General features: G+C 42.2%; 2 protein-coding genes across 2 annotated transcripts in view; both read left to right on the top strand.

Annotated features, from left to right (window-relative positions):
• The window catches only part of LOC128738374 (alpha/beta hydrolase domain-containing protein 17B-like), a 14,585-nt gene extending 3,210 nt beyond the window's left edge, over positions 1-11,375 (top strand). The window contains exons 2-4 of the mRNA XM_053833441.1: positions 10,270-10,644; positions 10,719-11,131; positions 11,187-11,375. Of these exons, the coding sequence (XP_053689416.1) occupies positions 10,270-10,644; positions 10,719-10,935 (592 nt within the window). The 3' untranslated portion in view covers positions 10,936-11,131; positions 11,187-11,375. The remainder of the gene's footprint in view (positions 1-10,269; positions 10,645-10,718; positions 11,132-11,186) is intronic.
• Positions 11,092-26,868, top strand: LOC128735361 (uncharacterized). Its single transcript, XM_053829850.1, has 4 exons — positions 11,092-11,131; positions 11,187-11,203; positions 11,264-19,412; positions 25,398-26,868. The coding sequence occupies exons 1-3, from the start codon at positions 11,092-11,094 to the stop codon at positions 12,995-12,997; spliced, it is 1,791 nt and encodes a 596-aa protein (XP_053685825.1). The 3' UTR covers positions 12,998-19,412; positions 25,398-26,868.

Below are 26,868 nucleotides of genomic sequence, written 5' to 3'. Positions count from 1 at the left end.
CATATGCGCTACCGGCGTTAGTGGAAATCCCTATACAAAATGATTGGTTTGATGGGAAATGCCAACAAGCGGTGAAGCGAAAAAAAATTGCTTGGAAAAGTTATCTGAGCTATGTCACTAGGGAGAATTTGGCCAAATACCAAAAGATAAGGAACCAATTGACCACGATACTGAGTAGTAATGAAAAGCACCAAAAGGAGAACAGAGATCGTCAAGCATTAGAACGGTTATTCCAAGCTAATGAGATACGCAAATTTTTCGAGAATGTGAACCAAACTCATAAAGGCTATACACCTAAACCTGACATGTGTAGGGACGAATGAGAGAATTTAATCTCAAACAAGCGCGATATTGTCGAAAGGTGGAAGCAGTTCTTTGATGAACACCTCAATTGCAATGTTGCAGAAGGACACGGAACGGAAGTTAACATAGGAATGCCCATGAAAGATAGTAATGTCCCAGCATCTCCAAAAAGTCAAACTAGAAAGCGGGTTGCTCAAGATAAAGTCGCTGGTAAGGACTGCCTTTTTAAACAACTACACGAGACTAAGTTATTTCCAAGATTTAGGTAGAGAAGAAGTTATCGAAGCAATGGATGGAAGGAGTGGTTTGTCTCAACTATAAAAATGGTGATCGGCTCGACTGCTGCTGCTATTGCGGCATAACGTTGCTAAACGCCGCCTATAAGGAACTCTCCCGTATCCTGTTACACCGGCTCTCGCCGCTAGCACAGATTTTCGATTTTCGAAGAGAATTACCAAGCGGACTTCATGGGGACTCGCGCAGTTACGGACCAAATCTTGCAAAAATGTCAGGAGTCAACGTGCCCACTCATCACGTCTTTATTGATTTCAAAGCAGCATACGATACAGTCGGTTGGAACGAATACCGTCCCACGCGGCGAGTGTTGAGACAAAGTGATGACTTATTCTGCATGTTGTTTAACATCGCTCTTGAGGGGGTGATCCAACGAGCGGGCATCGAAATGAGAACAACTCTAGTAAGAAGATCCTGCGGCGCATTCAAGCCCCTATTTGGCCCTTCGCCAAGCACTACGATCAACAACAACACACCGCCGTACGAAGCTGACGATGTACAAAACCCTTATTAGACCAGTACATTATGGACTGGAAACCGTGACGCTGCTCACGGAGGACATATGCGCCCTCGCCGTGTTCGAGCGCAAGCTACTGCGGATAATATCTGGCGGAGTACAAACTGAAAGCGGAGAGTGACGGAGACGTATGAATCACGAGCTACAGGCACTGCTTGGAGAGATTCCCGTGTAGGATCGTTGCACTAGCCTCGTAATTATTCTGTACTCTAATAACCTCTAATAATAATAGAATATATAAGGTCATTTCGATAAGCAAGGAAATTCAAGTAAAGCTAATCAGGGAGAAAAGGGTGAGAACAGGTAAAGTGAACTACTGATGAGAAATAGGAGCAAAATATTAAAATTGTTAGTTAATTTTATAAATTCAGAATCAGATAATTCCTGTTTCTTTCACCCGGTTCGACGTCTTAACGTTTACATGGTTGGTCATTCGACCATACTATGCAGTTGCAAACATATATCTATGTAGGCTACGGGGACTGCGGGACGCTTGGTAGCGGTCAGTTTTTGTGGTTTGGTGACGGGTTCCCGTTATAAATACTGCGCACTAACTGTTTGGTCTCGAGGGATGGTAGGCAGGTGCGACTCTATGGTTTAAAGTTTCTGTCGACTACCGCTAACGCCCACATCGTACTGCGCTCGATTTACTTTGTAGACCTATCCTGGGACAGTGCATAAATGCCATGGGGATGGAAGATGAAACTGATGGTCCGAGATTTGTCTTTCTATTGATACATTTGCGGTAGTTTGGGTTGGAAAATTGGCTGTGGGTGCGTGGTTGAGGACAACCGGTGTTAGGCGGAGCTGACGAGATCTCCACTTCTTCAATATACTACATTTTAACCTATTTAATTTATTTTGCGCTGGCATGTTATTTAATATTAATTACCGCTAATCCTTAGTCTGAACACATTTTTTCGAATAAATAATAAACTTCGTCGGAGCGACTATAACAAACTTCTACTGAGTTATTCTTTCCGTAAGCCGAGCGGTGACTCAATCGTCAAAAGAATTCAGATTGGCGCATCATTCGTGGCGGTGTGTTGAAACGTAGTTTCTCGAATATAGCTTGCTATAGCACAGTCAATACGAACTGCTAACTGCTAACAATTAAGGTTCCGCAAAGCGGATGAATTACCTTTGTACATGTTCGAGTTTGTTGATGTGAACAGCATGGTACGGTGCCAAAACTTGTACTGCAAATTTTTTTCAGCCATTCCATTTGTCACATCACTCGCGAAACTTAACTTGAGGCACAGAAAACTTTAATTTACCACCCGAACAGTTATTTGGTAAGATATTATAATGATTTTGCCCAAACTGTTCACTTGAATTGATATGAAAAACTTTACTTCGTTTCGATTGCAATTCCGAATCCGCGACCGCCGTTGTTGTACGTTACCAAGGAAACGGGTGTGTATGTGAAGTGCTGCCATATTTACGTTGAGCATGAAATTGACCAATAATTTTTGCTATTAAATTAATGGTCGTAGAGTGTCGAAAATATACTTATCAAATTCACTGATAATAAAATTCACCGTAAACAGCATTTTATGTGATAGAATTACTGTTGGATCTCGTTCAACAGCAAAAATAGATACGCGATTCTACGTTTCATAGTTGTTCATAACAGATTATTACCTACTACTAGCAACTCTGTTCTCGTCGTGAAAGTATTGAAATCAGTAAAAAAATGCAACGGACTCTCGAAGACCTTCACCTTAAGATATCATCATTTTATATTTGTATTGTTTTGCGAATAGAATAGAAACTGTAAGCGGCAAATAACCAAACGCATTGTGTGTGTACATGCAGATGGACGAGCAATGTTATTAAAACACAGGAGTATTGTATAAAATATGATGAACATTTCAGCTACAGTCACGCGAGAGCTTAACACAAAATTAGCTGGTATTCTTTACTCAATGTAATGTTGCCATATCTTCTAATAAATTTCTTTAGTACATGACGAAAAAGCAACAATTTTAGTAGTTTGTATGGCATCACTGGCTTACTATGAGCAAGAGGTAAAAGAGAGAATACGAAAATCCCCTTGTCACATGAAATGGATGCAATCTAAAAAATCGGCACGTTCATTCACCGGAATAATTTTGGAAACATCTGGTTTGCAGTCGGCATGCATTTCGTCTTATGTTTAAGAATAAAGTAAATCAAACTTACTATAAAACTTAGATTTTCAGATAGAACGGCTTATATGAGTAAAAGCCGTTGAAACGCAAATTTTAAGTGAAAAGTTCGGTGGATCAAAACTGCGCAAGTTTTTACGCCAGTTGTACAGACAGATTTTTTCATAGTGCATCCATCGTGTCTTTTGCAAGCGTAAATGTATAGATTAGTACATAGTACAGTAGTACCATGGAAGTCCCTATCCTCCCCGCCGCAGTCGCGCCTTTCCTGCCAGCGCTCATCAGTCGTCCCGGCCCTGCGTGTGGGTGTAGCGAAAGGGGCTTCCAAAATTCCCTTCCAGGCAAGCGCACTACCGCCAATTTAGATCCTCTCGTTGATTCGTCTCCCGTTTCTAGCACATGATCCAACCGGTTACCGAACAGTACTCGCGACGTCCAGCAAAACATCCACGTGTACTACCAGAATGTAGGCGGAATGAACGCAAGCATTCACGACTATCTGCTAGCGTGTGTCGATAGTCCATACGATATAATCGCTTTAACCGAAACCTGGCTTGACGAACGAACCTCCTCCACACAAATTTTCGGACCGAACTACGAAGTCTTCCGTTGTGACCGGAGTGCGCACAACAGCTGAAAATCAACGGGCGGCGGCGTTTTAGTAGCGGTTCATTGCCAACTCAAGGCCTCTGTCTCAGAACACAACGACTAGTTACCTGTTGAGCAAGTTTGGGTGTCTATAAATTTATCCGATCGCTCTCTATACCTGTGCGCTGTCTATTTCCCACCGGATCGAGTCAGGGACACCGTACTCCTCAAGGCTCAGATGGCATCGGTCTCCACAATTTCTTCGGCTGCCTCCGCCTCTGATGATTTGCTAATTCTGGGAGATTTTAACCTTCCCGAGATTAATTGGCATGAACGCGGCAACGCCTATCTGTTCGTCGACTTCAGTTCAGTAACTCCTCTCCCGATCACTACCGAGTTGTTCGACTGCTATAGTACAGCCACTGTGAAGTAAATTAACAAAATCACCAATGAAAACGGACGCTGCTTGGATCTCTGCTTCGCTAGTGTTTGCAGTCAGGCTCCAGAATGTATGTCGGCGCCTGCTCCCCTCGTTAAAGATGTTCTCCATCATCCACCGCTATTAGTTCAGATTTATCAACATACACCATGCAAAACGACCGACTCACCGTTGTTTACGATTTCAACTGTGCGGATTTTGATGCGATCCAAGGTATACTAAACAGTATCGACTGGAACGCAGCCTTGCAAGAAAACAACGTAAATGCTGCCGCCTTGACCTTCTCGCATATTTTAAATTATATCATCGACCGCTACGTGCCGAAAAAGACGATACGCATAAATCATCAGGCTCTTAGGCTCTCAACAAGCGCTACAAAAAGTTAAGCCGACACTGCTTCCGCAAATACTTAAACGACGTTGAGCGTATACTGAAGCGCAACCCCTAGTCGTTCTAGAAATATGTTAGTGCACAACGGAAAGACGACGGTCTTCCATCAGCCATGTTCCTTGGAAGCGACACTGCGACTAAATTGGATATGGTTTGTCAACTGTTCTCGCGGAAATTCTCCAGCGTCCTTGTCGATGAAAGGCTGTCCGAAACAGAAGTATCGACTGCTTTAGTCAGCGTTCCATATCTCAGCGATTCTCTCACTAACCTGTCTATTGATGTTTCTATGATCAAAAGCTCAACTTCCAGTGGACCGGAAGGCGTACCTTCAATATTTTTAAAGAACTGCATTGATGCCTTGGTTGCTCCAATCCGACGTCTATTTAACTCCTCGATTAGCTCAGGCATATTTCCTTCTGCTTGGAAATCCGCTTACATGTTTCCAGTTCATAAGAAAGGGAACAAAAGAAACATAGACAACTACAGAGCTATCTCTGCCTTATGTGCATTATCGAAACTCTTCGAGCTCGTTGTGATCGTGCCAATTTCCTCGTTCGTCCAGCAATACATCGCTGATGAGCAACACAGTTTCATGCCGAAGCGCTCAGCGTCTACCAATCTACTAACGCTCACTACGTACGTAACGGATTGCTTTGACGACCGATCCCAAGCGGACGTTATTCGACAAGCTAAATAATCAAATCGCCGTTGCAAAACTGGACAAACTGGGCATTGGAGGGCCGCTGCTTCAGTGGTTTAAATCGTATCTGACGAACCGTCCTATCAACGTATCTATCAATGGCTTCACCTCACCGGCTTTCACCGCCTTTTCTGGAGTCCCACAAGGTAGCCATCTCGGACCGTTGGTCTTTCTTATTTATTTCAACGACGTCAACTTAATGCTCAAAGGTCCTCGGCTTGTATTCGCCGACGATCTGAAACTGTTTTCGGAAGTTAACGACTCAACGGACACTCTCGCACTCCAGGAGCAACAGTTGATATTCGCTGGATGGTGCAAACACAATCGCTTGGTACTAAACTCCGAGTAGGGTGAAGTGATAACGTTCTCGAGAAAGCTGAACCCTATAATATTCGATTACCGATCATCAAGCGTACCCTTACGCCGTGTAGATTGCGTCAAGGATCTTGGGGTACTGCTGAACTCTAAATTGACTTTCAAACAGCATGTTTCATTCGTTGTCGACAAGGCCTGCAGAAACCTGGGATTCATCATGCGTATCGCCAAAAACTTCAACGATATTTATTGTTTGAAATCACTCTTCTGTGCGTTGGTTCGCTCCAACCTCGAGTATTGCGCACCCGTATGGAGCTCGTATTACCAAAACGGCGTCAGTCGAATAGAGTCGGTGCAACGGAGGTTCATCCGCTTTGCCCTCCGTAGGTTACCATGAAATGATCCGTTCCGGCTACCAAGCTACGATGTTCTGACGATGTCAGATGTTCTGACATCCCGGATTGACTGTCCTTGGATTATAGGAAGACTAGACATCTTAACTCGATCTCGCTTAACGCGGAACAATTTCTTCTTGCATATACCGCACCGGAGAACTAACTACAGTACTTTCGGTACTATGCCCGGCTTACAACGGAACTTCAACCGTTTTGTGTCCTACTTCGACTTTGACGTCAGCCGCAACGTATTGAAAACCCGATTTAGAGCTCTTGCTATTAGTTTTTAAGTAGTCAGCAGGATAGAAAAATCTGTTGACTTTTAATTAATAAACAAACAAATATTAGGTGTTCGGGTGCTTTCATATTTTGTGAACTTCTGCCAACTACGAAGAGATATTGACGAAAAGTGAGCCAGATATTGATGTGCTACAATGAAATGTTTCTAAATCCTGTATTTCAAGTGAAGTGAATGACCGGTTTTGTTTAAAATATTCAAGTAAAATGCGATACGCGGTGAGGTTAGTGCTGTGTGTGTGTGTCTTATGCTTTATGTTTTATGCTGAGATGATTTTGAAGTGCATGTGCTCAAAAACAGTTTTTTCGCCAGAAAAACATTTTTGTTAATGGAACTGAGTTGCATATGAAAGATTATCGATAATGTAAGGCAGACAATCATTTATCTAAGCGAATCTACTGTACTACATTTAAAAAATTGCAACTAAAGAGCCATTAAAACCTATTTCCTAATACACTTAAAGCAGCCATGGTAGGATAATTTCTCGTTAGCGACCGGCTGGATAGCCCGAACAAAGGACAAAAGGAAAATTTCGATAATGCAATGGAGACACACAGGCTTGACATACACTTTTCACTTTGATTTTGCTCTTTTGATTACTGCTCCTCAGCCAAGCAGAATTTGAAAAAGTGGTGTATGGGGCATTTGTAGAGCTAGTAATTATCTATAATATTGCTGAAGAAAGAAAAGTTTTATATTTAGTACTAGCTGACCCGACAAACTTCGTATTGCCACAAATTAACCTGTGTTGTACATAAATCATGAATCTCGGATGATCTTTGTCACAATCTCGAGTTTTGCAAGCCCCCCAGTGGGCTGCGCTTCCGACGGCGGGTCACCGGCAACACTCGCGACCGTCTCGTCCTGAATGATCTAGTGTTACTATAGATAGTTTTTGTGGTCTTGTATTGACTAATGTTTTATGGAAGAGTCTCGAATTTCTCGAGCTTGATTAGTTTTTGAGTTTCGCAAAAATTTCTGTTTTATTTGTATGAGAGTCCATATCCCCCTACCACAGGGGTGAGAGGTCTCTAACTATCGTAAAATAAATTCAAGACTCCAAAATCTCACACATGCCACATTTGGTTCCATTTGCTTGATTAGTTCTCAAGTTATAAGGAAATTTGAATTTCATTTGTATGGATTTCCCCTCTTAAAAGGGGAAGGGGTCGTAATTCGCCATAGAAAAAATTTCTGCCATCTAAAACTCCCACATGCCAAATTTGGTTCCATTTGATTGATTAGTTCTCGAATTATGAGGAAATTTGTATTTCATTTGTGTAGAAGCACTCCCTCTTAAAGTTGGGAGGGGCCTAATTCACCATAGAAAATATTTTTGCCTTTAGAAATCTCCACATGCCAAATTTGGTTCTATTTGCTTGATTAGTTCTCGAGTTATGAGGAAATTTGAATTTCATTTGTATAGGAGCCCCCCCTCTTAAAGTGGGTAGGGGTCCCAATTCATCATAGAAAAAATTGTTGTCTCCAAAAACACCCACGTGCTAAATTTGGTTCCATTTGCTTGATTAGTTCTCGAGTTATGAGGAAATTTGTATTTCGTTTGTATAGGAGCCCCCCCCTCTTAAAGTTGGGAGGGGTCCTTAGTCACCATAGAAAATATTCTTGCCCTTGAAAACTTTCACATGCCAAATTTGGTTTCATTTGCTTGATTAGCTCTCGAGTTATGAGGAAATTTGTATTTCGTTTGTATAGGAGCCCCCCCTCCTAAAGTGAGGAGGGGTCCCAGTTCATCATAGAAAAAATTTTTGTCTCCAAAAACACCCACGTGTCAAATTTGGTTCCATTTGCTTGATTAGTTCTCGAGTTATGAGGAAATTTGTATTTCGTTTGTATAGGAGCCCCCCCTCTTAAAGTGGGAGGGGTTCTAATTCACCATAGAAAATATTCATGCCCTCGAAAACTTTCACATGCCAAATTTTGTTCCATTTGCTTGGTTAGTTCTTCAGTTATGAGGAAATTTGTATTTCATGTGTATAGGATCCCCCCTCCTAAAACGGGGAGGGGTCCCAATTCATCATAGAAAAAAATTTTGTCTCCAAAAACACCCACATGGCAAATTTGGTTCCATTTGCTTAATTACTTCTCGAGTTATGAGGAAAATTGTGTTTCTTTGGTACAGGAGCCCCCCCTCTTAAAGTGGGGAGGGATCCTAATTTACTATAGAAAATATTCTTGCTCTCGAAAACCTTCACATGCCAAATTTGGTTCCATTTACTTGATTAGTTCTCGAGTTATGAGGAAATTTGTATGGAAGCCCCCCCTTTTAAAGAGGACAGGAGTTATAATTCCCCTTATAAAGAGGGGAGGGGTCTCAATTTACCATAGAATAAATTCTTGTCACCGAAAACACCCACATGCCAAATTTTGTTCTATTTGCTTGATTAGTTGTCGAGTTATGCAGAAATTTGTGTTTCATTTGTATGGGAGCCCCCCCTCTTAGTGGGGGGAGGGGTTTCTAACCATCACTAAAACCTTTCCTGGCCCCAAAAAACCTCTAGATGCATATTTTCATACCGATTGGTTCAGTAGTTTTTGATTCTATAAGGAACATACGGACAGACAGACAGACAGACAGAAATCCTTCTTTATAGGTATAGATTTACGGCGCTGTAGGGCAGCAATGCCGTTGGTAGCAAAAAGAGCGCTCTTTTTGCTACCAAGAGGGTAGCAGCCTTATAGCGCAATAAATACAAAATGCACAGTAATGCTTACTTCAGCAATATTGTAGATAATAACAAATTCTACAAACGCCCCATACATCACTTTTTCAAATTTTGCTTGGCTGAGATGCAGTAATCAAAAGAGCAAAATCGAAGCGAAAAGTGTATGCCAAGCCTGGAGACACATGGTGTACAGTTTTTAACTAAATTTCAAGCAAACGAATAGTGTATTTTCGGTGTCACTATAAACATCAAATAAAACTGACGGATCTAAATTTTTCTATAAAGGAATAAGTATCACAGATTTGAACAAATTCAAACGATTTTTGAGTTTCCATAGTCCTTTTTTTATGAAACTACAGAAGATAAGTTAAACAGAGCGTTGATGTTAAACTGTTTACTCGAATCATTGTTTATTCAAACATTGCTGTTATGGGGTCATAGGCAGCTTACTGCTTCTTACTTTTTTCCTCCTTGAATAACAGCAAAAATAGTTCAAACTGTCTCATGATGGTACACATGTGCGCAGAAGGAACAGCAGGTGCAGCACTCCTCCACGCCGCCGTTCTGAATCACGGCTTCGCGATGTGTGTTAAAGTTAGCACTCTTCAACCATAAAAGAGAGATCACATGCACCAGTTATGATGTGACGTAAAGTCAATCTCCGATCGTAATCTAACAGGCAAAGCTCAGGTGCATGGATTATACCTAACATTGCATAACAGCACAGGGCAATGTGCGAATTGTATCTTTCTTTCAGCACATGCACTTCTCTGGCAGCTCCGCTTCTAACTGGACGGTTCTGAAATAAATGCATGCAACCCGTTTGGTTGGCGCTTGTCTCCACCTCGACTTCTAGCCTAGCCAAGCCTCTATAGAACATTACATAGTACCTAGCACTTTTGAATAGTATCTTCTTTTGTTTGTCTTCCTTCCTCGCAGCAGGAGGTGTTCCATTTTTTCTCTTTTTTGTTTGTTTGTTCCGGAATTCTACAGGATGGAAGGAAATCGTACCACGTAGTGGGGTGTGGTGGCTCTGCCGGTTTCCGCTTCCGCAGCTAGTGTACGTCTACGACTTTGCTGCAGTCAGTCTGCCCTTTTTCCGGCGAGACTGATTTTGCTATTGAAGAAAAGAAAAAAAAACAAAAGCAAAGATAAATGAAATGATAATATTTTCTTATCTCCCTTTGCACTTTCAGATTCACGCTGCTTTTCTCCCATGGCAACGCAGTTGACCTAGGACAAATGACGAGCTTCTTTATCGGGCTGGGACAGCGCATAAATTGCAATATATTTAGTTACGATTATTCCGGATACGGTATGAGTACCGGGAAGCCAACGGAGAAGAATCTGTATGCGGACATCGACGCAGCATGGCATGCCCTTCGCACGCGGTATGGTATCAGTCCGGAAAATATCATCCTATACGGCCAGAGTATAGGAACAGTCCCGACGGTGGATTTGGCCAGCCGGTACGAGGTGGGCGCCGTCATTCTACACTCACCGCTGATGTCCGGAATGCGGGTAGCCTTCCCAGCTACGAAGCGAACCTGGTTCTTCGATGCTTTTCCTAGGTAGACGTGCAAAAATGTCTTGCTCTTGCCGTTGAAAATTGATAGTGTACGTTTTTTTTTCGTTTCGTTTTCAGCATTGACAAGGTTCCTAAAGTGACATCACCGGTACTGGTAATACATGGTACCGAGGATGAGGTAATCGATTTTTCTCATGGAATGACCATCTACGAGAAATGCCCTCGTGCGGTGGAACCGCTATGGGTCGAGGGAGCCGGACACAACGATGTCGAAATGTACAGCCAGTATCTCGAGCGACTGAAGCAATTCGTGTCGGTGGAGCTGGTCAACTGACAAAAACTTAACAAGGGAGTTGGTGGCGGTGGTGGAGGCGGCGGCGGCGGCGGCGGCGGCAGTGACAGCGGTGACAGCAGCCGAAAGAAAACCTGTTCCGATAAGGAGAAGCAAAGCAAAAAGAAAAACGAAGAAAATGGGAAAACCGCTCCTGACATGCCGGAAGACGATGAGATTGATGACGATTTCGCGACAGGTATAAATCAACCTAACTTTTATAGGAACAGGTAATGATTGTTTCTTTTTCGCAGACGATGAAATTTTGAACGCATCGATAACGATAAGCTCAAACTCAACGAATGTGTCGACTGGCGATAAACTTCTCTAGCATCAGGGGTCGGACGCTGGTAGCGAGTTCAATCTCGCTTCCTGCGTCCCTGCAACCGCTCCGGTTCCTTCCGCCGCCATCGATACACTTCCTTCAACGTTTTCCTACAATCTAGAAGATAATGACAACAAAAGGCACATCAACAGCAGTAACAATAACAGCAAACGAAGCACCGATTCGGCCCGAAGCGGCAATACCAAAGCCACCGTACACATCAACGGCGTTACGGTCGATCATTTTCAGCAGAACTCCGATGTGGATGAGGATCGCGCCTCGATGATGGCCGAAAAGGCAGCCAACTGTCGCAACAGTGATGTTCAAGGTTTCATATCGTACTCCAGCGACAGCAGCATGATCGAGCTGAACCTCAAGTTTAAGAAATGCGCTTGCAATGAAAACATTATCAACATTTCCAAAGAGAGCCTGCAGCAACGTCACGAGGAGCAGCAGCGAAATGCCGACCCGTCGTCTTTGAGCTTTGGAACCATCCTGCCGTCTGCCAGCGTACTGCATCAAGAATCGGGCGCAGACACCGCAACCACCACATTCAGCAAAGAAGGTAAAAGTAAGAAATTACTACAGTTAGACAAAGACAATTTGAATAGTTTAGTGACTAAACTAAACGATACTAATAGCTCATCCTCATCGTGTACAAAGTGTAGATTATCGTTAGATATTAAAAATATTTTAAAGCAAATCGTAAGCGATAGAGACATTAAATACGGGACACAGTTGCAAGCGGGTGAGGCTCAGAACAGGCCTACGGTAATAGAACCCACTCTCCCTAACAACCACACCGAAGGCGGATGCAATCATACACTAACGGTAGAAAAATCCGGTGGTACCCCTTCCAAAGCAGCCAGTTGGTCTCCACTGATTCCCTCCCCTCTTTCCCCTTCTCCATCCCCGAGTGTAGTCGATGACGATCCGGCTCGTCTCCAGCGACGCCATAGCGAAAACGTCGAACGCAGATCGATTGGCGTCCAGCATGGCCTCAAGCCAGGTTATCGCAAAAAACCACAGCTTCGCAAGGGACGAACTCAGGTTGAAGAAATTATCGTTATTTCCGATGAATTCCGCCGGCAATCCTTATGTGACCAGAAGGTACGAATCCATAAAGCAAAAAAGTTTTCCAAATCAATGGAAAGCATTAATCAGAAGGTCATAGAGGAAACTCCCTCGACCGTTGGAGGGGTGATCGAATGCCTGCATCTGGAAGATGACACTCTAACCGTAGTACTCGATTCCGATACTGCCACCAACACCAACCAACATAAGTCCAAATCCAAATCAGTCGACGATATCTCGCTCAATTCAAACCACAACGAGGAAGAATTCATTCTTCCAACTAACAGAATCAATGCCGCCAACAGTGTGGAACTGATTTTCATCTCGGACGAATTCGTTCAACGCAAAAGCAAGCAGGACGTCATAATCGTCGATTCCGGCCCGGCGACGACCACGACCAAGTCGCTTAAACGGAAGAAATCAACCCTAAAGAACGTAGCCAGTGTCGATGAACAACAGCTGAAGTCGTCTTCAACCGGTCGCCGACCGAGAGAGGTCAGGCTGGGAAAAAGCAGTTCCCTAAAGAGCGGCAAAGATCTGCGCCGTAAAACGACCATCTCGAACTCGAACAGCTTCCTGACGTACGAGGAACCCTTTTCGCCGGAAACGCTAGAAAGCAAGGACATTGGGACGATGTTCGCCGAAGCCGCGGCGGCAAGCAAGTAAAAACAAAAAAAATACAAATCCGTCGTTTTTAAATGTCACTAATAGAGGGTATGGCAACAGGCAAATTTGATGCTAGGTACTTACTCGGGGGGTAAAAGGGTTCCGCAGAGTGTGATGGAGGATTGATATTCATTTGGTTGTGGGATTTTTTTTCATGTCCAACAACGACAGTAAAATAAGCAGAAATGATTTCTGCAGAGTTCTGCTTATTGACGCAGAATTCATGGAAAACATTCTTGCCTCATTTATATGAAATTTTACTAGAACTCTTGATATTTTGCATTTATATTAAAATAGTACCTACCATCTATGAAAACTGAAGCATTGCACTTAGTCAAAAGTTGTTAGTTCAAAAGAACATTACAAGAGTACTAACTCTGCATCAATTATGCAATTATGCAAATATGTTTTCATATCGTCAACATAGAACAGCTTCTTGAGATAATTTGGAAACCACCTAGAAATTTTCTAATCACCATTTCACAGACATGTACAAAACCTAAATTACCGCCACAACGAATCGTCCACGTCCTAATTGTATAACCAACAGAATTCGACTAGCTGTGCTCAGCAAACTTACTTACTTTACTTCATTTCAGTGGGGACGGTCCGTTATCGATCCTGCACCGAATGAATTATGGTTCTCCAGTACTGTCGGTCCTGAGCTGCAGTTCTCCAATCCCTTCGAACACCAGGCTGAACTTCATCGTTCTCAACAGCGCACATCCATCGGATACGGGTCGGTCTGCCGCCAAAAATTACGGCCTCTTCCAGATTCTCTGCTGAAAATAATTTTGGTTATTCTTATGTCGGGGATTCCGGCCACGTGCCCAGCCCACCACAGCCTGCCACATTGTACCACCTTTACTATATCGGCATATCTGTATACTTGATACAGCTCGTGGTTCATTCGTCTGCGCCACACACCATTTTCCATTTTACTCTCGAAAACCCCAAGCACTCGACGATCAGTCCACGATTCATGTCCGTAAAGAACCACCGGGATAGTTGGTGTTGTGTTGAGCGTCAGTTTTGCACGAACCTCTGCAAACTACGGGACCTCAGCTGGCTTCGTAATCCGTAGAAAGCCCGATTTTGTTAATGGTCGGTCTCAATCCCGCTGTTTCCCATATAAAAGGCCACTTCGACTGCTCTACGGTTGATTCCGATGACATCGACCAGTTGCAAAACCAAGATACATGCGAGATTTCGTGATGATAGTCCCGTTTCTTTTCACGTTTTCTCTTCGTATTGCACCTTTCAAGACAATTGTTGTATAGCAGATTAGAGAGCGCATCTCCTTGCTCCAGTCCAACCAACCTCACGAAAGCGGCGGAAGTTTCACCCGCTATTCTGACGAATAATTTTCACCTATCCAGCGTCGCACAAATTAGCGTAACTAGTTTCGCCGGAAGACCTTGTTCTAGCATTATTTATTTATTGACGTTTTTAATGGGGCTTTCAACCGGTGGTTGGTTCTAGCATTATCTGTTACAGCTCATTTCGTTTGACTGAATCGTACCCCGCCTTGAAGTCCACACGCAGATGATGAGTCTACAAAATGTACTCCCGGAACTTGTCTAGTAACTGACGCAAGGTAAACTTCTGATTCGTCGGGAAGCGACGTTCACAAAAACCAGCTCGATACTGGCCGACGAAGGACTCCCCTAACGGTCTCAGTCTACAGAACAGGATATGGGAAAGCACCTTATTGGCAGAATTGCACAATGTAATGCCTCGATAATTTTTACACTCCAATCCATGCCCTTTTTTGAAAATCGGATACATGAGGCCCTTCAACCACTCCTCCGGTATTTGTTCTTTCTCCCAAATCCTGACAATGATTCTGTGGATTGTCCCACTTTTAGAAAGTTCAATCGTAATACCGCCCTTTTTTTTATAAACGTTGGTTGTTGGTGGTTCCATAGTGTGTTCATCGCTCACAATTCTAATCCTGTTCCTGCAGATCTTCATGCTTACCTCTTTAATCAACAGCATCTGGAAGTACTCCTGGCTGTTACCGCCGTATTATCAGCAAGCAGGCTGCCAGCACTGTTCTTGCATGTCACAGGTATGGCAAAATTCGTGCTCCTCACCGTTTTGTAGAAGCTCGGTGTGTCGTTGCTGGCGAATCGCTCCTCTGCGCCGGCGAGCACACGCCCTCGTACCGCCGTTTTTTCGATGGTGGATTCTTCTGCTATTCTGCGACTTGTTAAGCAAGCTTTCTGGCGTATTCTACTGCCACGCTATCTGCCTTCAGCTGCTGGATGTTAAAATGCAGCGTCCGGCGACGCTACGACGACGAGATCAAAGTAAGAATCGATATTTGGTCCCCAAAATGACCGTACATCGATGACATCCGAAAAGTGTCGACCGTCAATCAAGGCATGATCGATCTGAGAGCTAGAGTCTTCATTTCGATGCCTCCAGGTGTGTTTCCGAATATTCAGACATGGAAAATAGATGTCATTCCTCTAGCCACGGCAAAATTTATGAGCTACATCTTCCAACGATAGGACCGTAGAATTCCTTCCTCTTGATATGCGCATTGGAATGAATATGAATATATGGTACTACCACCTGCCTTAGCAGAACATCCGTTCATAGCAATGAGCCTATCATGTCAAAAAGAGTTGAACATATTCAACGATTGGTCATGCTTCCCAACTCTTGTATGAAGGGCCAAAAGGGAATTGGTCGATAAGCAACATCACTTACACGTACCAGGGATTTAGAGAATCTCCTTCCAAGGGCTAAGTCACCTGAGTCAATCGCTGAATAAACCGTCTTAATGCAGAATGACTCCAGCAGGTGGGGAGAAGAGCCCGCTCATCATCCACGATGTGTTGTTAATCGGGCCAAGATTAACCCTAGAAAGTTGACTGTTTCACTCTCCCTAGGCCCACCGCTTCAAACAAGTGCTCTGATGGTCCCTCCCTCTTCCCGATTCTAGTTTATTTATGAAATGTAGTATATATGGGTAAAAATAGAACAATCTCACCAGCAGTCCTTCGAATGGAACAGAGTTGCGTCCTTTTAGCTTCCATAAATGCTTCTAATAATTAATTTAATTTTTCTTCTGGTATCCAATATCCATGTGCAGTATTAACACTCGTATTGGCCAAAGTTTTCACTATAAAGCAGTAAATGCTTCATAAGCTAAAACGAAAAAAATAATTAAAATAACTTATATTATGCTTACCAGATCGTGTGGCTCCACCGTCTGCCCAAAACCTCGATTATGAGATCAGGCAGCCGGGAACCACACAGTATCGCACCTCCTAGCTTGGCTACTCAATAGAGCATTACCGGGTATGGCCACGTGGAGGCGCTAGGCAGGGGCTTGGGATAGCTAGAGCTATATTGGACGCTCCTCATTTGCCTTCCCCATTTCATACCCTCTTGATATGCGCATTGGAATGTCCCCAAACTTCAGATTATATTCCCCAAATTACTTCTTCTTTTGGGTACCCTTACCACTGCGTCCATTGTTTTGAACTATTGCGGTATGCCCTGTTTATTACATTACTTTGAACCTTGTTACTCTGATCGGCGACGCAGACAATATCTCCCCTTTTTGAGATTTATTTATTTATTTGTCTGACTGATGTTAGGCTCTGCCCGTGCCGTTATCGATATTAAAAAATATAATTACATACATAGTTATTACCTACTTATTTCAAATGATTTACATAAAATATTCTAAGATTATCTCTACTTTGCTTCTTTGTCAATTCAACATTTATAATATCACGATGATTGTTAAATGTGGCCATCATTCTATACATTGGTTCATTTCTGGCGTAATTCACGGTCACTTGACTTAATAAATATGGCGAATTATACCTGCCGGCGAGTATGTCCTTTAAGAACAGAGAATCTGTTGTACGCTTTCTGTTCTCCAAGCTTTCCGTTCCAATCAATAAACACAACAATTTATAGTTAGGCATCTCTCCGATCCATCCAAAATTCCGCAAGGCATAGCCAATAATTTTCTTTTGGATTCGCTCAATTCGTTTTTTGTGCACTTCGTAGAATGGTTGCCATATTACACTTGCGTACTCAACTCCACTTCGTACCAAGAGGCATTGTACAGTGATATGATAGTATGCGGATCCTTTAATTCTCCACCGTGCCGTTTGATCATGCCAAATAAGGAATTTGCTTTTGCGACAACCTTTTCAGTATGCCGGATGAAGTTAAGCTCGCTGTTCATTTCTACCCCAAGATCGCACACATGGTCTCTTCTTGGTATTATTTCACCTTCCATGGAATAATCAAATAGCAATTTATTTGTTTTTCGGGTGTATGAAACCAAATTACACTTCTTCGTATTAACTTTTAGGCCGAACGTTTTGCAAAAGCCGAGGAATTGTTGTACACTATTCTGAAGAATTCGACAGTCCTTAACAGATTTCACCGGGAGAAAAACCTTCACATCGTCGGCGTAAATTGAGATGTAAACTCCGGGGAGAAGTTCCCTGGAGCTCGTTCATGACTGTGACGAAAAGCAATGGCCCTAGATGACTCCCCTGAGGCACGTCAGAGTAGACCGGGAATGAAGCTGACTTGCTCTTGTCAATCTTGACATATTGCGATCGATTCTTTAGCTAATCGCTTATCCACCTCAGATTTATGCCGCCTATTCCATACTTTGGCAACAATGATGCGATCGCATCAATATTTATTACGTCAAAAGCTTTAGACATATCTGTGTATATTGTATCTACTAACTTGCCACCCATCCACCATCCATTGCACAGTTCTCGAAACAAATTCCGCCAAATTAGTTACCGTTGAGCGTCCTTTAAGGAATCCGTGTTGGGAAATTGAAATTTTGGGTTCAATCTCGCGATACAACGATACGATTCACTCGGACAATGTCCTGTCAAAGACCGGTAAGCGTGTTGATATCTCTCTTAGTGACACTCAGCAACTTTTGAGTACCTTAATACTCGACGTTATAGATGGTTAGAATGTTTGAGCAATTGTACGGCCACCCAATTGGCCATGACGGTTCGGCTCTCCCATAGTTTCAGCTCACTTCACACAGCTGTTTCGTGTCTTTGTTTTTTCGGCAGAGGGAGGGAGCATGCACGGTAAGAAATCGTCCACTGCATCAGTGACCGACTTGATGCAGCAAGGGCAGATTACTGTGGAGGGCGCCCTGATACTCCACAGGCTCCGTTGCGGCGAGAGAAACTATATAGACCCCTCCACCATTCATCCCTCGGCACGGGTCGCATCACATCTTGAATTAGGGGTTTATCCATTCAAATTTTTACATAATAGCCATGAATAACAGCTATTAAAACCATTTCCTGTAGGGGCTTTGGAACCTCTGCTTTGGTTCCTAGTAGTGATACCTTCTACGAGAACCGTCATGCAGGCGGAGAGTTTACACTCAGCCTTCGCATGAGTGCCCTCTTCTCTGTCCGCATACGACCCTAGTTTTCAGCGGTTGTCCGATTTCCACTAAGAAACGTATCCCGGATGGTACCACGAGGAGGTAGAGATAGGACCCAGCCAGCACCAACTCGTATATCAATGTACGAAAATTATCGTAAATATCTCTTAACAAATTCGGATTCGTAAATAAAGCCTAATAAAGCGCGCACAAGTTGATATTCTATCGTTTATAATGCTAGTAGTTGACAAACATACGATTTTCAGCACAAAGTTGTATAGCTGTATGTAGCTAGTAGCGCTTAATCGGATCTTATCGTATTGAAATACCTATATAAGTGTATCGCTCAAAATTATTCGTCAGTGCGTATATCGCCTCCAAAATGGTACGAATAAGCGGCTTTTGCGCGTCAAATACGATTTTGTTGGATACATATCAGTACGTAGCTCTTATTTGCAATCTAATTATACATACAAAAATGCTGACTGGGGAGTTACTGAGGCTGTGGAACTTCGTGGAGGTTCTGGAGCGCATTATTCAACCTTTTACTATCACCCCAAACTACAGAACTTAGTCGCTAAATCTCTGATTGGAACACCTCCTTCGAGGGCTTTTGTATTATTTTAGGAATACGGTCGCTACGAAAAACCGCAAAGGCATTGCCGTAATGTTGCGCACTGCGCGCGTTGTCCGTAATCGTCGCACGTTTTGTTAGTAGAAGTGTATGGATTGAATATCTTTTGCTGTGCTTATTGCAAAAGCAACAATGGATTTCACACGGAAGGACATCAACACAGAAATTTTAGAGGATTTCAAATAGTAACTTCCGGTACTTGCCAAAGGGAACCAATTGGGAATTCTCGTGGCCGGCTTCGCGTACAGGAACAGAACGGCTCTGATAGCAGGAACGAATTGTATGATCGAGTTGAAAGCAGTGATCGACTGTGGCAGACGACTTGTGGCTCATGTGGGGTCGGAGGCATTCATAGTACTACGGACACGGCATGGGTAAGTGGAAGAATTTATGTCTGCGTAAATGTGCTTACCGAGACGAGTGCCCTAGAGCCCCGTTCTTCATTTACACACGCAGAATCGGGACGACTGGTAAACGTTTCCAGCACCTTCAAATTCCCGAAATGCCACGTGATCAGTGAAATTTTTTACCGATCTCTTTTTTTCGAAAAACAGCCTCGGTTTTTACACTATAGTAGATTCGTTATAAATATAGCCAGAATAGTTCACCGGAGGGTGAAACGAGCCGTAAAACATGAGAAGTATAAACTTTAATACCGGCTTGAAGCGGTAAGTTTGTGTTTAAGCTTTCCTCGCGGCGACGTTTTTTCAGTGGTTCACTAACAGCGAGTAACCCCGCGAGGGTTATTATAGGCGTAGTTAATTTAGCGGCGGTATAAAGTTTAACTAATTCTTTGCCATTCGTTTTAAAAGTTAGTTTTATTTTATTATTGGGGCTGCTGGTCTCCAGTTCCTTGGACACCGTGTGCTTACCACCAGATTTTGCTCCACCTGGTCAATTGGAGCTCTTGCAGGTGCTCCTCCAGTATTGTCCGCGTTTATACCCGTAGAGAACAAACCGGTCCAATGAGCGTCTTGTACCGGGTATACTTCGTACGGGAGCTTAGTCTGTTCGACCGCAATTGCTTGTAAAGCGCATAGTAAGCAAGGCTTCCACTGATAATACGTCTCGGAATTTTACAGCTGGTGTCATTGTCCGCCGTTACCAGTAAGCCAAGGTAGACAAAATCGTCAACTGGCAACTGTTTTGCGCTTCCTGAGATCGGTATAGCTGTTCCAATTCCTTATACTTTTGGTCTGCCAAACGGCGGCTTTGCTCCCGGAAGAATTGGGTTCGCTGCGTCTTCTGTTTGAGTCTTTCCACGTTCTGATGTGGAAATTTTGGCACATCCTTGACGGCCTACAAACGGGTTCGCGAGTCAGCGCAAAAGTACTAGGACAATCTACTCACGAAATCACACAAAAGGAACGTAGTATCAATTTCGCATTAGAAAAAAGAACACCTAAAGAACTATCTAGTTTGTCGTTTATTTATTATCCCCCTCTTGGTCACTTAAAACTTAATCTTTAGCAGTCCCTATGTAGAGTCTACTATGACAGTGTTCCCCAGTGTATTCCCCGGCGCTGGTTCCAGAACTGTATCTCGGCTGCATCCGACGTCTGATCCTTCCACCAGCTGCTAGTTAGTGCAAGTCTGCGTTATGGGTTCGAAAAGGGTTTTTTAGAATTGATTGCAGTGGTGGGTTTGATGATGGCTTACCGATTTCAATTGTCTCGGTGGCTACATATTCCGCCGTCTTGTTCGTTCCGTGTAGATTAGCGTCATTTGCTTCAGCTAGCAGAATGGCTCTTTTATTATTTGAATTATTTGACCGAATATGAATGATCTTCAAGTACCAACCTTGATCGCAACACTAATTCACTCAGGCCGATGATTGCCAGCCTGACTGCATCTGTAGAATGCACTTTTTACGTACTTTGACTAACGCTCACTGAGCAACGTTGATTAGATATCCCTTAATCAAAATTGGCTAAATGTGCGCTTATTGGATTAACGGCTGAACTGGCTAATCGTCACCGGAATTATGATCACAGTTTCGTGTGTTGATCTGTTAAGATGTGATAATTGCAATGATAACAAGGGATTGTGTGAGATAGCTTTTAAGTTTGATGACATAGCTTCGGTGATCATTATTACTCTAGATGCGTGTTTTGTCCTTTTCGAGAGCCCGCTTTTCATCTCTTCAAGATCACGGATCGGCCTAGTGTATATTATTTGTTCGAAGTGGTGCATTAATAGCAGCCTGGGCATGGGTTCTGTTATCACCTCTAGAGGGAGTGCTCCTTCTGACTGACGCCGCCGTTTTGTCAGTAAACATTGTTGTGGTGTAGTAATTTCGTCTATTGTTGCTGACGAATCACTCATCTGCGTCGGCGAATGCGTGCTCCTTGTACTCGTGTTTTTAGACGGTGGGTTCTTTTCTCCGCAGTTCTAGTTTCTCTATCAAGCTGTCTGTTCTGCGCGTATTCGCAATGCACATACAACTACTGGCCTGGTTCTTCTTCTCATTAGTCATTCTCTGGCATTCGGGTCGGCATCAAACCAGCTGTTGCGCTGTCTTCCACACGTCCAGGGCCTACCACCTCTCTCGCAGTTATTTCAACGGCACGATGTAGGTTCCTCCACAGCCCACTTATATCTTCTACCGCTTCTTTCTACTGTTCTGCCATTTGTTTGCGATCAAGTTTTCTGCCATATTCCGCTGTCACGAATCAAACGCACGACAAGATTGCGGTCAGAGTCGATCTTTGATCCCCGAAAAGCATCCGAAAAGTGTCGACCGTCAACGATCGGTCTGAATCTGAGAGCTAAAATCTCCATTTACATGCCACCAAGTGTGTTTCCGAATACTCAGATGTGGAAAGTAGGTGTCATTCCTCTGGCCGCGGCAAAATTTACCTCAGATAAAGGCTATATCTTCCAATGACAGGACGGAAAAATTCCTGCCTCTCGGCGCGCGCATTGGACACATTCCACGCACTTGTGCACCAAGAAATCGGTACTTAAAACTGCATATTTCAACTTGAATTATATTGGATATGAACCAGTGATTATTGAACTGTTATACCTACCTAAATAACGATCTTAATCAAAAAATAAATACTACGTTAGAAAGTACATTTAACAGACATAATTTAAAACTTAGTCACAAACGTATTTTTTGTTAGCGGGAGCAGTCGAGTCCTCGTCGTAACGGGACACCCTGGAATGTGTCATTGGAATATCCAATGATGATTTTTGCGTCATGTTGTGGGCACTTTCCATACGTCCTTTCGAGTCTGTCATAAAACTCCTCCTTAGCATCATCGGCTTTATCATTTGTCGGTACGTATACCTTGAGTAGGTTTCTAGCGCCACTACCGTAACAGTAGATATGGTACTTAAAAGTAGTGCATGTATTAATAATTCCCTTTCTCCGGAATTTGGCCACTGAACTTTTTGAATAGCAGCTATATCCACTCCAAGTCGATGTAGGATGGAGCTCTCGAACAAGCAAGCTAGTTCGTGCCGCTCCATGGAGAGTTCGGACATTCCAGGTGCCGTTGGACCTAAATGTTTATCTATTTTAAAAATTCATATTTCAGGAACCAAGCATCACAGAGCAAAACCAGTACGTTGCGGTTAAATTTTCTTCACTAAAAGATTAAAAATCGATGAATAAGGAAAAAATACTTCAGAAACATTTCATGAAGTAGGACATAGTTTTTTCGATTTTTCTGTGAGCTTTCCGTTTCTCCCACCGTTTTCTAAATGATTTCCGGGATTTCTTGGACTGCTGAGAAAATTTTCTTACATTATCAAAAAATGTTTTCCATTGCCATGAAATTTTTTTTCGGATAATATTTTCCTAGATTGTTGAAAAAATTGTCTTGCAAACGCTCTTCAATAGTTATGAATTTTTAAAATAAGCAAGATCCGAGAAAGTCGAAAAATTTCGCTTACAATTTTGTGGAAAAATAGAATATGGCCATTACATTTACCCTAATATAGAATTTTATGAAAGTCTAGCTCTCTCCAACCCATTTTGTATGATGAGGTTGAATAATGCCCATATGCATAAATTTTAATTTCATTTTTTTTTTTATGATTTTGCATAGCTCTTTTCGGTTGATAGTATCATATGCAGCTTTGAAATTAACGTACTATATTCACGACCATTTGGAAGGATCTACCACAGTGCAAATATTTGATTTGATTCCAACGAATCTGATCGTAATTGGTGGTAGTCGGTGGGAAATGATTTGGGACAGCACTTTGCAGGCGGCATTGAGAACGGAGATCGCACAATGTTTCTGACAACGTGGCGTCCTTCTTGTAGATTGGGCAGATAATTTCATCTTTCCACTCCTTCAGTAGCTGTTCTGTATCCCCAATTTGAAGCTTTCCAGGTCTCATTTTCATTTTGTCATCTTTCCCAGGCGATTTATTGGTCTTTAGCTGTATGATAGCCTCCTTAAGTTCGCCTATCGTTAGGACTGGCACTTTGTCGCACCATCGAAATTGCTTTCCCGCCGTCATGGTTGTCTGCCTGGAAGCCATTCAGATGTTCATCGAAGTGCTGCTTCCACCTTTCGGTCACCTCACGATAGTCCGTCAAAATACTGCCATTCTTATTCTGACACATATTGGCCTTTGTGGAATGCACTCAGGTTTTAGGTTTTAGAATTTTCGCATAACGTCGTCACAACTGTCGATCAAAATGTGGTCGATCTGTTATTCTGTCTGATGTGGTGATCTCCAGGTGTATTTTTTTAGAAGTAAGTATGCTGGAAGAAGGTACTTGGTACGGCCATGTTCTTGGAGGCGGCAAAGTCAATGAGTCTAGTGCCCATTTCGTTGGTCAAAGTACGTACCGTTGAGCCCTTCCAGCACACCTCCTGCAACGCTACGACGCCAAACTTGCGATTCTTCAATATGTCGAAAAGCACTCGATTGGATCCTTGAAGATTGGGACATTGACAGTTCCAAGTTTCCAATCCATAGTTCTCTTTCTTCGCATGGGATTGTTCCAATCCAAAGTTTGTTCCTCATTCATTACGTGTTCAACCCTCTGTCTAACCAGCGGACCAACGACGGAGTCAACGGCAAACCCGAATGTCACGGATTCAATGTATTTTCTGGGATCAGAAGATATTGATTCATTATATGCTGCTGAAATCACATCAAACCATTACGAAAGAACCGTAATTGATTTATTTGAAGCAACCGTTAACAGAAAGCACCGCCAGATCACGTAATGAAGATCAACAGTAATTTTCCATCGTGACAATGCTCGGCCACATGCTGCAATATCGGTTATCAATTCCATGAAACATAGTGGCTGGTAAGCTTCCACTTGTTTCGTACTTCTTCGTTAAGCTAGATCCACCGAATTTCCATAATATCTTAGAAACGCTGCCATCAGGAAATCCACCGATGAATTTAAATTTTTTTTGGCAACATTGTATGCTCTTTAATTTACGACATTCTAATTACCATTCACCTTTACAGCCGGATAATGTAACTGCGATATATAAATAATATGACTGCGAATATAAACCACTTAGGTATCATCTGCATTGGGAAGTTATTTTCGAGTTGTTTTTGTTTCGGAATGTTACTAATCTCTACGCAAAAGGATGTTCTGCAAATTAAAAGATGTCATAATTTTTGTCTACCGTGTTTAAAGCCTTACATCCAACATCCGCTCTGTACCCGAAGTTAACATAATCTGGACTTGTGTAGGATAGTGTTATTGATTGTAAAAGTTTGTTGAAACCATAGATTTTCTGTGTAAAATTTTCGAATTACTATTCCATGAATTAACGATTGCATACCTTTTGCAACGACATGTATTTATTTTTTTCAAGTTTTCTACGGATTCAAAAACAGTTCACACTTAATTTTTCGTTTTACTGGTTTTTAATGATACCGGTGACAATTGACAAATATTTACTGTGAAATACTTTCTCTTTGCTCATTACTAATTATCGTGTGACTTCTACGCCTCCACATGTATCAACTAGATTAATGTAGGCTATAATTACTTAAAAGAAAACGATAAACTACTCAAACGGAATCAAGCAAATTTTAAGTGTTAACAGGTGTAGGTTTTCATAAAAAAAAAACTTTTATAGCACTCATTTTACCACAGGAGCGAAGTTAGCTGATTTGGAACTGAACCGACTGATTAAGATAAAAACGAGTTGTAGAACCGTTGGAAGACATGCCCGTTTTTAGCACAAATGAAAAGTAGTTACACACTAGTTAAGATCAATAAATTTATTCTCCCTTTTAAGAGAGCGCACATCAATGCAAGTAGAGTATACACCATAAACCAGATCGTCCCGAAAAGTGTCTCCAGTTTGCAGGAAATCCTTAATCTTACACGATTGTTGTTTTTCTAACCTCTATTGCAGATCTGATCTGACTCACCTTATTGCCGTCCCAAGTAGTAGAGCAAACAAAAACTAAATAACAACCACGTGGTGCCGATTCGCGCACTACAGTAGTTCAGAATAGTCAGATCGACAGGCACACGTGCAAGCAAAGCGTACGGGTGCACTGAGGCGACTGAGAATCTTCCTCGTCGAATGCTTCCCGAAAGCCACCGTAGCAAATCGAAACCAACCCTAGAGAAAACCCCATTTTCCACCACAGATCTTGTAGAGATCTGTCGGTGAATCGTACCGCACCTCCTACTACCGAACACACATTCCCTTTTGTTTTCTAATAGAGAAGAACATTTTACGGCTGTTTGAGTCGTCCACATAAATCATAGCATTTATTCGCGAAACAGAATCGGATACAATTTAATCAAGAAAACTTTAATGGAAGCAAAGTTAAGTTATTGCACTTACAATTAATTGTGATTGAGCTGAAAAAATCGGCATCTTGAACACAACTAGCGATTTTCAAGCAAAGAAATGGTCTTCCCTTGGATTACGATTAAATTGGTCGATTTCTTGTAATCTTCCCATAATGGAAATTAAGTTTCACATACTTCCAAAACCTACGAGAGATTACTAACGCACTCGCATGCAAACAAGAAGTCGGCCCCTTCCTTAGTTCACGTGCAACAAACGCTGGTAACAAACATCAAATTGTGACTACAAAATGTAGAAAGAAATTATTCTCTACTTTACTGTATGTTGAAACACAAAATCATTACGTCTAATATTGGCACTGCAAAACATGTATCAAAACATAACGAAATGTTATAACAAGATAAACCAAGGTACATACAAATATTGTAAGCTGGGCACTACGAAAAAATAAACTCACTATAATGGAATACACGAAAATCTCTACGAGTAAGATGATGTTTAACTAGAAATAATCTCATTCGAATTCGAATTGTTTTTTTTTTCTCGATACCACGCAAAACAAAAAACATTTAATCACACAACAATATAATAACGGAACAAAACCAGCAACAAATACGCAACGCAAACCACAAAAGACCCACAACACATGTAAAGTTAATTAACTAATTTAAATAAAAATATTGTGATCGTCGGTGAAAAAAAAATGTCACGAGCTGAACAAATCGTGCGACTGTCTGTAGAAATACTTATATATTTATTGTACTAGAACTGATTGTGATGAGGAGCAAACGGGTACGCGTGAAAATAAGTGCACGTGAATGAATGACTGGACTTAACTGACCGCAGTGCAAAAAAAACACATACTTAGCAATCGCGATTGTGAGGCGTAGGATTATTTTGTTTCTTTTCGAACTTTTTTTTAGTCTCTGTGCATTAGTCCATGCAATCCAAATAAATAATAGATACCCCAAAAAACAAAACCAGATTATTACGATTATTCGAAGTATCAAAAGTATATTCTTAGTTGTCAGTTGTAAGAAGGTTATACAAGCAAACAAAAATA

Source organism: Sabethes cyaneus, chromosome 2, assembly GCF_943734655.1.
Source record: "Sabethes cyaneus chromosome 2, idSabCyanKW18_F2, whole genome shotgun sequence".
Classification (NCBI taxonomy): domain Eukaryota; kingdom Metazoa; phylum Arthropoda; class Insecta; order Diptera; family Culicidae; genus Sabethes; species Sabethes cyaneus.
Note: the sequence above shows the minus strand (reverse complement) of the source record. Positions and strands in the feature narration are given on the sequence as shown.